This window comes from Microcaecilia unicolor, chromosome 7 (assembly GCF_901765095.1).
Source record: "Microcaecilia unicolor chromosome 7, aMicUni1.1, whole genome shotgun sequence".
Lineage (NCBI taxonomy): Eukaryota > Metazoa > Chordata > Amphibia > Gymnophiona > Siphonopidae > Microcaecilia > Microcaecilia unicolor.
Genome location: NC_044037.1, coordinates 70,827,531 through 70,841,902, shown reverse-complemented (window position 1 = coordinate 70,841,902; position 14,372 = coordinate 70,827,531). Strand labels below are relative to the sequence as shown.

Below are 14,372 nucleotides of genomic sequence, written 5' to 3'. Positions count from 1 at the left end.
TCCAAGAACAGATCCCTGGGGAACTCCAACAGATAGCAGGATGGGAGTGGAGGAAGATCCATGAGAGTGCACCCTGAATGTGCGGTGGGAGAGAGAGGACAGAGCCCTGTAACCCAAATGAGGCCAGTGTGGCGAGAAGTAAATCGTGATTGACAGTGTCAAAAGCGGCAGAAAGATCGAGGAGGATGAGGATGGAGTAGTGGCGTCTGGATTTGGCCAGGAGCAGGTCATTGCAGACTTTAGAGAGTGCTGTTTCTGTCGAGTGGGGAGGGCGGAAACCGGACTGGAGTGGGTCGAGGATGGCATGAGAGGAGAGAAAATCAAGACAGCGGCTGTGAACGGCGCGCTCAAGTATTTTGGAAAGGAAGGGTAGGAGAGAGATGGGGCGATAGTTGGAGGGGCAGGTAATCACTGGTATTAAGCCATTTGGATGCAATTCCATCTACGCAGAATGCAAAGCACAAATTATTTAAAAAAACTCCAGACTATCCAGAACACTGCAGCCAGACCCATATTTGGAAAAGCGAAATATGAAAGCGCCACACCCCTTAGAAAAAAAAACTACATTGGCTTCCACTAAAAGATCGAATTACATTCAAAATCTGCACCTTGGTTCATAAAATCATTCATAGAGAGGCCCCATCATATATGTCAGACCTAGTAGATCTACTAGCAAGAAATACAAAAAATTCATCACTCACTTTCTTAAACCTCCACTATCCCAACTGTAGAGGACTTAAAGCAATACATACATCTAGCTTCTCCTACATCGGCATGCAAATATGGAACGCATTACCGAATGCTATAAAAACAACGCATGATCTGACAACCTTCCGGAAGCTACTGAAAACTAATCTCTTTAAAGAGACTTATGAAATGAATCCTTCATAAACGACTTAACTTCAAACCTACACCAGAACGGCAAGTCACTTAACCCTACATTGCCCCATATTAGCCGCATTGAGCCTGCCATGAGTGGGAAAGCGCGGGGTACAAATGTAACCAAAAAAATATTGAGCTCTTATTATTAGGTTACTTTAATCACATTATTATTACTGTATGTTATACCTTGTCCTTGATATCATATACCTGATATGAATTATTCATTTACTCACAATTTGTCTGATATTTTTATGTACCTTAATTGTATAAATAATCTGAACTTTTCATTGCGTTAATGGCGATCGCCATTGTGGCATAATGTAAGCCACATTGAGCCCGCAAATAGGTGGGAAAATGTGGGATACAAATGCAGCAAATAAAAATATATAAAATGCAGGAGGTTGTAGAACTTAGGTTAGAAGACAGAGAGAGAAAATTGGATTGTACATTGAGGCTTTGGTGGCATATCGAGCAGGGACTGTCTCTCTGTGTCAGGTGTCCAGTGCTGCGTGCGTCTGGTAGCGCTATACAAATGGTAATAATAATAATATTAACTAATCTAGAATTGGTTGATATGATAGGAAAACAGTTGTTTGAGGCAATGACATGAAAAGGTGATGATGATCTGGAGAAATGGGTTCAGTTCTGTCTGTGTGCAGCTTTCCTAGTTGCCAGCCTTCTATTATTAACACTATTACATATTAGTATAGCACTACCAGATATACCAGAGACTGTTACTTCCTGGAGCTCATAGTATAGTCAAGACACATGCATAAGACAGTGTTTCAGGAAATTTATTTATTACAGTAAAAACATGGCTAAAATCAACAAAGGAGAGGAGAAATGAGGAGCTGGGTGCAAGTGAAGTTGAAGAAAAACCTAAGAAGTTTATCAAGGAGAAGATAGGCAGTTACCTTTTCCATTATTTCAGATAGGGAAGAATAGTGGTAGGGGTGCAAAAGATTGGGAGAAGAATGAATTGGAAATGGGACCTGATGAAACATACTATTGAAACAGGATCTTTAGGGAATCTCAATAAAGAGGTTTCAATAATTTATCTCCATTAACTTTAAAGCAACCTATAGATGCAAGGAAAAAAGACTATACAAATGCTAGAAGCCTTAAAAATAGAAGAATTGGAGTATATAGCACTAAATTAAAAGGTAGATATAACAGGCATTTCAGAGACCTGGTGGAAGGAGGACACTGATAGCAGGGTACAAATTATATTGCAATGACAGAGTGGATCAAATTGAAAGGGGGGGGGGGGTGGTTGCGCTGCATGTTAGAGGGAATTGAGTAAAACAAAATAAAAATTCTACATGAAACAGCAGCGTGGAATCCTTATAGATTGAAATCCAATATGTGAAGGGAAGGAGTATACTTTAGGGCTGTACTACCACCCACTAGGACAGAACGAACAGACAGATGGACAAATGTTTACAGAAATTAGGAAAGCTGGCAAATTGGGCAACATTATAATAATAGGTCATTTCAGTTATCCTAATATTGACTGGATAAATTTTACATTAGGTAGTGCAAGGGAGGTACAATTTTGAGATGTAATAAATGACTTCTTCTTGAAGCAACTAGTCCAGGAACCAACGAGAGGGGGAGCTATTTTGGATCTAATCCTTAATGGAATGTGGGGCATAGTATGAGAGGTTAACGGTATTGGATCCACTGAGAAGCAGTGATCATAACATGATCAGATTTGTGCTAATACCTGGAGTGAAGTCACTAAGGAAATCTACTGTAGCAGCTTTTAATTTTCGAAAGAGCTACTATGACAAAATGAGGAAAATGGTTAAAAAGAAGCTGAAAGGGTCGGCTGCAAAGGTTAGGACTTTAAATTAGGCGTGAGCATTGTATAAAAATGGATCCCACAAGTGTCTGGATTCATCTGCTGCTGATGGTAAGAAACGAAAAATTATGCTTTACCTGATGATTTTCTTTCTTTTAGTCACAGTTGATGAATCCAGAGGCCCACCCTATTTTTCCTGCAGTTTCTCTCAATTAGTTCTCTCGCTAGGCTCCAGGTTACTGTCTTTTTACATGGTATTTTGGATTTGGTTTTCCTGTTTGCAGATTGGTTTATTCTTTTCCCCTGTGGGGTAGGAGAAGTGTTTTAATTCTGTTTCCTTCTGCTTTGATATGAGAAATACTGACTGACCAGGGAGCATTTAATCCCATAAGACAGTGCAATTCAGCGCACTCTATTTCCACCTGCTGGTAGATGGTCAAAACCCACAAGTATCTGGATTCATCTGCTGCGACTAAAGGAAAGAAAATTATCAGGTAAGGCATAATTTTTTTGGTGTCACTCCATGGTGTGACCTCACCTTAAGTATTATTCAGTTCTCATCACTGTTCCTCAAAAAAGATATTTATTTATTTATTTATTTATTTTTGTTACATTTATACCCCGCATGCTTTCCCACTCATGGCAGGCTCAATGCGGCAGGCAATGGAGGGTTAAGTGACTTGCCCAGAGTCACAAGGAGCTGCCTGTGCCGGGAATCGAATTCAGTGCCTCAGTTCCCCAGGACCAAAGTCCACCACCCTAACCACTAGGCCACTCCTCCAGCGGAATTAGAAAAGGTTCAAAGAAGAGCGACCAAAATGATAGAGGGGGGAAGGGAAATGGGATTCAATATACTGCCTGTCTGTGATTTTTGCAACTACATTCAAACCGGTTTATGTGGTATATACAGGTACTTATTTTACCTGGGGCAATGGAGGGTTAAGTGACTTGCCCAGAGTCACAAGGAGCTACAGTGGGAATTCGAACCCAGTTCCCCAGGATCAAAGTTGGCTGCACTAACCACTAGACTACTCCTCCCAGGAGATGGAACTGCTCCCATATGAGGAAAGGCTAAAGAGGTTAGGGGTCTTACAGTGTGGAAAAGAAACAGATGGGGGGGGGATATGATTGAGGTCTACAAAATCCTGAGTGGTGTGGAAGTGAATCAATTTTTCACTCATTCAAAAAGTACAAAGACCAGGGGATATTGAATGAAATTGCATGAGAATACTTTTAAAACAAAGAAGAGCAAAGTTAAGCTCTGGAACTTGTTGCCTGAGGATGTGGTAATGGCAGCGTATCGATGTTTAAAAAAGGTTTGGACAAGTTCCTGGAAGAAATGATGGATGGACATGGGAAGCTACTGCTTGCCCTGGGATTGGTAGCATGGAATGGTTCTGCTAATTGGGTTTCTGCCATGTACGTGTGACCTGGATTTGACCACTGCTAGAAGCAGGATACTGGGCTACATGGACCATTGGTCTGACCCAGTATGGCTATTCTTATGCAGAAATAATGAGTTCTCAAAGACCACTCCAAATCAGAATATACCTTGCTTCTAACAGGGAGAGGTAGCAGCTGGTGTTACTCTTGGGGGCTATGTTCCTTGCTCCAGTGAAACTCGGAGTTTCTCCCTCTGCATCCTCAAACTCTAGCCCACATACTTTCTTGTTGGACTGGGGGGTCTGGAGATATTTCCTCACCCTCCCCTTGCATACCCTTATAGCACAAGAAAACATTGATTTCATTGGCTATTTTATTTTATCCCCTTAATCATTGTTAGGGGAATGAAATTTTTTTGTGGGGGGGAGGTGTGGGGAAGACTGGCAGAGAGAAGCTTCTTGCGCCTGTTTTATTCATGCCCCAAGCAGGCCCAAGGGATGCTTGTAGGTTAACAGATGCCAGGGAGCAGATGTTTCATGCTGGCCCAAGGGATCCTTGTAAGTTAATGGTCGTGTGCCAGGGGGGAGATGTCTCGTGCTGGCTCTCAATGGCTGTCCTGCCCAGCAGCCATATTGCCACTCTCCCAACATGTTGCTGAACATTGGATGGAGAGTGGCTCTATCGGGGTTGGGGAGGGGTCGGATGGCTCTTCAGCCATCCATTTTCAGTTGTTGTGGTCCTCAGCAATGTCTTTGAGGGCATGGAGTTGGATGGCTTCAAGCCAGTATAGAGTTTCAGTAGTTCCTATCTCTCCTGGCCCCAAGAAACTTCAGCAGCTGAGTGGGGATTCAGACCTGGACCAAGACCTCTTTCTACCTGTGTCCCTGTTGTGGGGCCCTTGGTACCTTGCTGTGGAGGGCAAAGGGGACTTGCTGTGGGAGGTGGATTTCCTGGAGCTTTGTGCATCTTACTGGCAAAGGAGGGAGACTCCCCCACTGATCCACTGTTTGTGTGAGGAGTTTGGTCAGCTCATTGATTTTGGTGATTGAGGCTGTTAATATTATGATGTCCTCCCAATGAGTTGCGACCAATTTTGATGCACACTTTGAGTCAACTTGTTTGACTGGATTTTGCATCCATAATTTTAAAATGTATTTCATCGGAATTAGCATCAAAAACTGTACAGGATTTGAATTTTTTAGCCATTCTTATAAATGTGTTTGGATTTTATTAGACCCCAAAAATGGCATTTTGGTAAATGTCGGGCGCTCAAGGACTGACAACCTTTCAGAAAAGGGGGTCTAGATCTGCAACTATTGCAGTTAGAGACCTCAAATTTTGGGAAACTTCATTTAACACCTGACTTGCGCAACAGGTAAAATTTGAACAAAATTGGAGAACATGATGGTGGGAACCTTTTTTAAATTTTAGACCACTTGGCATGGAATGATCCTTAACCAAGATAAACTTTTAAAAAGCAACATGTAATCTGACCACTTTTTGGAATCCTACCAGCCATTTGTGACCTGGATTGGCCACTGTTGAGAAGAGGATATTTGGCTTGATAGACCTTTGATCTGACTCATTATGGATGCTCTTATGAAGAGAAAATGAGGAGGCAGGGAAGAGTGAAGTATGTATGAGAGCCCTTTGGGAAAAGTCAGGTCTCTCAGAGTGAGAAAATGGAAGGAATTAGTGATATTGTGAATATAGACAAGCTTGTTGAAAATTGAGTGGTCATTCCATAGGGAACCGGGGGAGGGGGGAGAGAGGATAAAGTTAAATGAGTAGTAGGTTGATGTGTGCAGGTGGATAAGAATTGCCTTGAAGGGCTGGGATTGAGATTGATATTCCAGGTGAGAAGAAGAGAAGAACAAAAATATAGAGTAGCCAAGAGGATTTGTGAGTGATAAGATACTTTTATAGAGTAAGTGATAGTGGGATGAGAGAAAAAAGCCCATTGAAATTAGTGGACCTAATTTTATTGATGGTGCAATTAATCATGAACAAGATGCAAAATTGCCAGCTCTGCTGATTATAATGTTGAACCTTTCCTTGCTGTGGAATATTGGGGTCAGGATAAAGAGAAGGTGATAACTGCATCAGGGCCTAGGGAAGAAAAATAAGTGGCAGTGGCAGATTGCCCCCTTTCTTTCTTCCTGGACTTAGAAGTGATAGTAGCAAACTAAGACACTGGAGATTGAGTTGGTGATGTTTATGATGGTGACTGGGAGTGAAGAGAAGGATGTGGAAGCAGCAGATTTGTGCTAGGAGGGAGGAGGCAGCAGCAGCAGCAGAAGCTCTGGTAACAGATCAGGACTGTGGAGGAGTATTGGGGATAAAACCCTTCTATCAGTTTCTTCAGAGGAAAAATGTGCTCAAGTTGGATCACTAAGTGATGGAGTGTGTGTATGTGTGTGGAGGAAATGGGAAGGGCATTTTGGATGCCATATTTTTGTAGTGCAGAGTAATATTAGAAAGGCTCAACATCAGAGAGGGAATGGTGCAGAGCTGACCTTGTTTGGAAGCCTTGGTATGTCAAAATGGTCGGATGGTATGCATCCTGAGCAGTTTGTGATCTGCCGCTCCAAGTAGTTTAGGGTGGCACAGCTAGCTGACAGTTGCAGGCAGCTGTCCAGTGCTGAAGATGGCATTTGGTGATTGTAACAATGAATTCCTCCCCCCCCCCCCCCCCAAAAAAAAAAAATCCCAGCTTTTATACTGCTTCTTGCTTTGCTTACAGATGCTTAGTTATCAGTTAGTTCACGTCTGTTTTTTTTTTTTCTTCTCCCCCCCCCCCCCCCCCCCCCCCCCCCGCGGATAGCATTAGTCATTTTTCCTGTTAAAATATATATTGGAACATAACAGTAATGCTATTATCTAGTTTTTTAGTAATGTATATTGCTCTTCACTTGTTCATATTAAAACACATCTGTCATTCCTCTGCCCATTGACCTAGAATGTGGGTCACAATTACATTTTTACAGTGCAACAGTTTGATGTTATTTACAATTCACAATATTGCTGCTTGTTTCCTTTCAGATCTCTAATAACAGTATAAAATATCTATAGTTCAAACACAGACCTTTGTGGGGCCCCATTTGTCACCTATATTAGCTGAGTCTTTCTAAGCAAATAGTAGATTAGAATGGTTCTTGTCATAAGTTTATTGGAGATTTTGCCTGGAGGAAGCAGTGCTCATGGCTCGTTCTTTTTCATCCTGTCAGACCGGTCCAGATCAACAGATTATATTCCCCCTACCAGCAGGCTGTAGAGAAGATGACGATTCCAGTGACATTGCTGGTATAAGGGACAGTGTAGCCTGGAACTTGGCAGTATTTTTTTTTGCCTCCAGTAGATTGTGTAGGTTGGACTGGTGTAACAGGATTCCTTGGTACAGGCCTGAAATCCCTGGGTGCAGTCCACAGCCTGTGGCCCTAGAGATAAACCGGCCGATATTCATCCGGCAGCAGTCAGTGTTTTTTTTAAACGCTGTTCGTCATTGGCTAGATTAGCCTCCGATATTTGATGCCAGGCCATATCTGGGTACCAGTACAATACTGGGAGCTAGATGTGATAGCTGCAGGAGCCTGTGCGGGTCTCCGCCATTATTCAGCTGAGACTCGCATGAGCCAGTTATTCAGGCCCAGACTGGATATAAGCCGGGACTCACAAAACTATATTTTAAGTGGAAAGTAACCCCCCCCCCCCCCCCCCCGGGGCCTATCTTGTATCCCTGGTGGTCCTGTTGTGGGATAGAAACAAACCCCCTTTGCTCCTACCCTTGTAGCTACTGTCTGCAAATGGATGCTGCAATATCTTGGTTAGCACAAAGAGGCAACCGTGAGAGGTTGCAGCAGCCATTTGCAGCTGGCAGCTGCAAGGGACAGGAGCAAGGAGGCTTTGTTCCTTCCTCAGTGCCCCCACTTGGACAACCAGGGATACCAGGTAGGCCTGTGTGTGGGGGGGGAGGGGAGATTCTGTTGGAGGGCTTTGATTCTGGCAGACTGGCTGGGGGGGGGGGGGTTGGAAGGGAGGTCAGGGATACTTAATTTTCCAGTAAAAATAGTTATGTGACTCCTGGCTAATATTTAGTGCCAGGGCCTGTATAGCTAAGTGGGCTAGCTATGCAGGTGCTAGCACTGAATATTGTCAACACCCACATAACCCCCAGCTCCTTGGTTCCTCCCCAATGCCTCCCCCTGTACTGTCCATGACCTGACACTTTTTCATAGGCAGTCAGAGGCAAAATTCAGTGGTACTGTCCTGTTTAGTGCCACTGAATATCTGGGGTTAGACTTCCCGGAGCCACAGCTGCCCACTTAAAATCGCTGTGAATATTGGGCAGACAGGTCTTAGTATTGGTTCTATAAGTTAATCCATGGATTTTTACCTTGGTAGATCCTGGATGAGTTCATCTCTGTGGAGCTCTGAGCCTTAGCCTATGGGCTTTTGCTTGGTATAGCTAGCTGGTAGGGGTCACATAGGGCTTTTGCCAGCAGAAGTGAGTAAATTTTGTTACACTCCTCCCTTTTATTTTTTTTCCGCAAGAGAGTCTCTTCGGAGCTGGAAAAAAAGTAAAAGGATAAAGACATATAGGCTCTTAGTCACTGAGAGCTCCTCAGTAAAAGGAAAGAGGAGCAAACTGAGGCAGAGGAAGTGAGATTCCCCAGACCTAGAAAGGGTAGAAGGGTTCCTTGGGGGGGGGGGGGGGGAGTGGAGAGCTGACGTTTGCAGCAGGGCTTTGGCAGGATGCTGGGCAGCAGGCACTGCAGGGCATGTGGGAGCTGGTGGGTTAATGGTGCTTCCTTCTCCTGTCCTGTTTGTGATGTGGAAATTGGTGTCTTTGGCTACAGATGGCACACAAGTTTCCTGAAGCTGGTTTTGGATGGTGAGATTTGAGTGAGGAGTTCTCGGGTTGACCACAGTTCCTTCAATTTGGCAGGAGTGGCAGCCATTGTGGTGTCAGAATGCCAACATCTTAAAGGGAAGGGGGTGTTATGTTAACCTGACTGGGTCCTTTGCAAGTCTCACTTCGATGATACAAAATTTTAATTTTGTATGATCTATGTACATCATCTAGTCTATTCCTTTTTTGGCTTCACCTTTGCTGTGTTTGCTACTTTTGTGCCTTACAAGGGACTTTGTTCGTTTCTTGTTGATCTGGACTAGCTTCATCAGACATTGTATGTGGGTCTGATTTGATTGTTGGTCGACTCCCCAGTTCTGTTATCAAGGCATTTGGCTCTTCTGTTGCATGCACCAGTTACCGTGGAGGACCCAAATCCCTTCTGGCTTACAGTTGTCCCTTGAAAAGTATTTCTTGAAGTTCAGAAGTTACACAGTGTCGGACATAAAAATCCCTTTGAAGGCCTGCAGGAGTTTTCCATCTTTGGTGTATGTCTGGGTGTGAAGCGTCTGAGTGGTGTCTGGAGCATAGTTGATGGGCGTACTTACAGGGGAATCGTGACTAAAGGTTGACTCTTGGCTCACTTAAGTTTCATATGAAAGCCGCCTTGTATTTCAGAGGCAAGGTAAACAGGGTTTCCGTAACAGCTCAGATGCGTATAGTGCGGTGAAGCACATTCAGTTCCTGTGCTAGTGCTGACTGCTCTAATTAGTTCTCCCTTTGAGCTTTTGCAACTAGCTTCCCTGAAGGACATATCATTTAAGTTAGTGATCCTGGTGGTTTGCTCTGCCAGAAGAGTCTCTGAGTTGCAGGCCCTCTTGCACGGATCCCTATGTCATTTACTGCTAATTCTGTTTGTAGTCTCACAGTGCTGTCCTTCTTGCCTAAGGTGGTCTCTCCTTTTCATGTAATTCGGGGAGTCTTGCTGTGTTTTTGAAGAGTTCCAAGGAAGGGGCATTGATGATACTCCATAAACTGGATCTTAATAGAGTGCACATTTGCTATCTGGAGAGAGGGAGAATGGGTGAAGGCTCAGGGAGAGAGGGAGGGAGAATGGTGAAAACTCAGGGAGAGAGGGAGGGGAGAATGGGTGAAGACTCAGGGAGAGAGGGAGGGGAGAATGGGTGAAGACTCAGGGAGAGAGGGAGGGGAGAATGGGTGAAGACTCAGGGAGAGAGGGAGGGGAGAATGGGTGAAGACTCAGGGAGAGAGGGAGGGGAGAATGGGTGAAGACTCAGGGAGAGAGGAAGGGGAGAATGGGTGAAGACTCAGGGAGAGAGGGAGGGGAGAATGGGTGAAGACTCAGGGAGAGAGGGAGGGGAGAATGAGTGAAGGCTCAGGTAGAGAGGGAGAGAGGGAGGGGAGAATGAGTGAAGGCTCAGGTAGAGAGGGAGAGAGGGAGGGGAGAATGGGTGAAGGCTCAGGGAGAGAGAGAGGGGGAGAATGGGTGAAGGCTCAGGTAGAGAGAGAGAGAGAGAGGGAGAATGGGTGAAGGCTCAGGGAGAGAGAGAGAGAGAGAGAGAGGGGGAGAATGGGTGAAGGCTCGGAGAGAGAGAGGGGGAGAATGGGTGAAGGCTCAGGTAGAGAGGGAGGGGAGAATGGGTGAAGGCTCAGGGAGAGAGAGAGGGAAGAATGGGTGAAGGCTCAGGGAGAGAGAGAGGGGGGAAGAATTGGTGAAGGCTCAGGGAGAGAGAGAGAGGAGAATGAGTGAAGGCTCAGGGAGAGAGAGAGGGGGAGAATGGGTGAAGACTCAGAGGGAGGGTGAAGGCTCAGAGAGAGAGGGGGGAGATTGGATGAAGGCTCAGAGAGAGAGAGAGAGGGGGAGAATGGGTGAAGGCTCAGAGAGGGGGAGAATGGGTGAAGGCTCAGAGAGAGAGAGGGGGAGAATGGGTGAAGGCTCAGGGAGAGAGAGAGAGGGGGAGAATGAATAAAGACTCAGGGAGAGAGAGCGAGGGGGGGGAGAATGGGTGAAGACTCAGACGAAGGGAGAATGGGTGAAGGCTCAGCGAGAGAGAGGGGGGAGAATGGGTGAAGGCTCAGGGAGAGAGAGAGGGGGGAGAATGGGTGAAGGCTCAGGGGGGCACATGAGAGAAAATGAGTGAAGCCCCTCCCGCCCCCCCAAAGTTACAATACCTGTTCAATGGTTGGTGGGGTACTTGAAGCCCTGCCAACTGACAAAATCCACTTCATGAGTAACCCCATTTCTCCTCGTACTGCCTCAGCAACGAGGAAGTCAGCATGGTGCCTCCATCCACCAATGCTTGCACTCTCCAAGCATGCTCAGTTTGTGCATGATCTGAGCATGCTTGGGGAGTGCCGGTATCGGGTGGGGGGGGGGGGGGGGGGAGGGAGAGGACCAGGACAGCTGGCACTCAGGGGAAGGGAGGAGAAGAGAATGGGATGATGGATCAGGGTTTTCTCTCTCTACCTGATCGCTTAATTTTATTATGTCATCCATGTTTCTTTATGTAATACCAATTGTATCTTTCAGTCTGGATTGGCGAATGCCATGACGGAAAACTGTAAGCTACATTGAGCCTGCAAATAGATGGGAAAATGTGGGATACAAATGCAACAAATAAATAAATTACTTGTGGTGGGTGGGCATGCAGCGATGGCAGTAGCAGCAGAAGGGATCACACTCGGGAGTGCACAGATATCCACCCGGCTGCCCAGTAGCAGCACTCCTCATTGGCTCCACAGCAGAGACCGTTGGGGACACCATAGAAAGGACTGCTCCTGATGTCTGTTCCCTTGATGGTCCTCCGGCAGAGACCAAAACAGCCAACGCCTTGCACACCCGGTTTCTTTGCTGATGTCAGATAGAGTGAAGCATAATAGGGCATAGGTTGACGAGCCAGCTGAGACAATATTCAATATTCCCAGGCTCGACTGTAAAGGCTCTCCCAGGTCAGCTGCTGCCTTAGAGACCTGCCCCACCGGCTTCTGATTTAGGGTGCTGGATGGCACAGTGTTCAATTGGCAATTACTTAAAAGAGGGAGCAGTCACCTGAATCTTCCCTCTTCTTTTAGGAGACATGAAATCAAAGATCCAGATAACAGCAGAGAACTACAAATGCCGATCAGCCAATCAGCTATGCATGGCCATCTTGATTCTCCTCCTGACTTTTTAATGCTACATATTTTTGTTGGGTTGTATTTATTTCCATATGATTTATGTTGGATTTACAGTATCTTCATTTTATTAGGTTTATTTTGTGTACTTCTTACAGCTTTGGATTTGTGCTGTGCTTTTTAAAATAAATTTCAGGTAACTGTCTTTTCCTTTCATAGCCTGAAGAAACATAAAATCTTTTATGTTTCACTTGCATATTCTGATCTGAAAAAGAAAGTATTGCCTTTGAAAGCTAATCAAATATATATATATATATATATATATAAGTTCAATAAAATGGTGACATCTTAATTTCTTCTTTTTGTTCTGTTTTATTTCTATTTACAGCCTGAAGAACAATGAGTGGGTTCAACTTTGGTGAATCTGGGAGCACGGGGGGAGGATTCAGTTTTGGTACCCCAAAAACCACAAACAGCACGTCAACAGCAGCTGCGGCAGGGTTTTCTTTTTCTGCCCCTGGCACAACAGGAGGATTCAGTTTTGGGACGCCAACTCAGCCCCCAGCTACCACACAGTCTGGAGGCCTCTTCTCCCTCTCGACCTCCTCTACACCCACTCAGATGCCTGGATTCAGCTTCGGCACCCAGACTACATCAGCCTCTACTGCAGCAACAGTAGGGTTCTCATTAGGGTAAGACTTGTGAATCCTTTTATATCAATGTAATGTAAAAGAGAGACAGTATTTATTTAAATTTATTTATTATTTACTTAAAACTGTTTATAACCTGCCTGTCCATAGTTAATGTTTGGACTTAGGCCTGCATCCTAATTTTTACAACTGGTACAGAATAAAATTTCATCTCATCTTCACATTCAGAACCAAACTTTCAAGTTAGTGCTTAGCAAGAGCTAGGAAAATGCAGAAACACAAACTCCATTTTTCCTAGTCTAGTATCTGTTGTAGTTTGAAAATATTAAAACATAAACATGTTAATTTCTTTCTTGTAGCCCGGTGTTGTATATTATTTTTTCCCTCGTTTTTCTTGTTTGGAACTTGCTGTAAACCCGTTTGTTGCCATTTATGATGCTAGAGAATCCAGGACAGAAGTTCCTTGGTCCTTCATTTTTTTAAGATTGAATTTTATCACAAGTATTTTATAACATCCATCTCTGAGATGAAGACCTGTGGTTTCCTCTGTCACCTGTTACAAAACGTGTCTGTAAACCATCCAGTAGATACTTTAAAGCAGTATCCTTATTACTTGTTGAGTGAAGAGGAGTCTATTCTTGGATTTGAACCCAGGTATTCCATCTAGCAGCCTGTTTTTCTATTTTCTTAAAGTTGAAAAATGCTTACTTAGGAAAGCGAATAGAATGTTGGGTGTTATTAGGAAGGGTATGGAGTCCAGGTGTGCGGATGTTATAATGCCGTTGTATCGCTCCATGGTGCGACCGCACCTGGAGTATTGTGTTCAGTACTGGTCTCCGTATCTCAAAAAAGATATAGTAGAATTGGAAAAGGTACAGCGAAGGGCGACGAAAATGATAGTGGGGATGGGACAACTTTCCTATGAAGAGAGGCTGAGAAGGCTAGGGCTTTTCAGCTTGGAGAAGAGACGGCTGAGGGGAGATATGATAGAAGTGTATAAAATAATGAGTGGAATGGATCGGGTGGATGTGAAGCGACTGTTCACGCTATCCAAAAATACTAGGACTAGAGGGCATGAGTTGAAGCTACAGTGTGGTAAATTTAAAACGAATCGGAGAAAATTTTTCTTCACCCAACGTGTAATTAGACTCTGGAATTCGTTGCCGGAGAACGTGGTACGGGCGGTTAGCTTGACGGAGTTTAAAAAGGGGTTAGATAGATTCCTAAAGGACAAGTCCATAGACCGCTATTAAATGGACTTGGAAAAATTCCGCATTTTTAGGTATAACTTGTCTGGAATGTTTTTACGTTTGGGGAGCGTGCCAGGTGCCCTTGACCTGGATTGGCCACTGTCGGTGACAGGATGCTGGGCTAGATGGACCTTTGGTCTTTCCCAGTATGGCACTACTTATGTACTTATGTACTTATGTCAAAATTCATTGCTACAGTTTCACATGCCTTACTACTGTTACAATTTCTTTTATTTATTTACAATATTTATATTCTGCGCTATCCAGTATCCTAGGCAGATCACAATTGAAATGCACATTAATTGTTGCAGCTCTATGTAATTGAGATTTAAGATTATATTCCTGAGATGTCATGTAGGAGAACAGTGAGAATTTAGAGACCAGACTAATGCTGAAGGAGCGGTCCTTTATCGACGACC

General features: G+C 44.4%; 1 protein-coding gene across 5 annotated transcripts in view; it reads left to right on the top strand.

The window, feature by feature from the left end:
- NUP62CL (nucleoporin 62 C-terminal like) overlaps positions 1 to 14,372 on the top strand; it is a 109,539-nt gene that overhangs the window by 13,499 nt on the left and 81,668 nt on the right. For all 5 annotated transcript variants that reach the window (XM_030210220.1, XM_030210223.1, XM_030210219.1 and 2 more), the window contains one exon: positions 12,442 to 12,745. In XM_030210220.1, coding sequence (XP_030066080.1) covers positions 12,453 to 12,745 — 293 coding nt within the window. In that variant the 5' untranslated portion in view covers positions 12,442 to 12,452. The remainder of the gene's footprint in view (positions 1 to 12,441; positions 12,746 to 14,372) is intronic.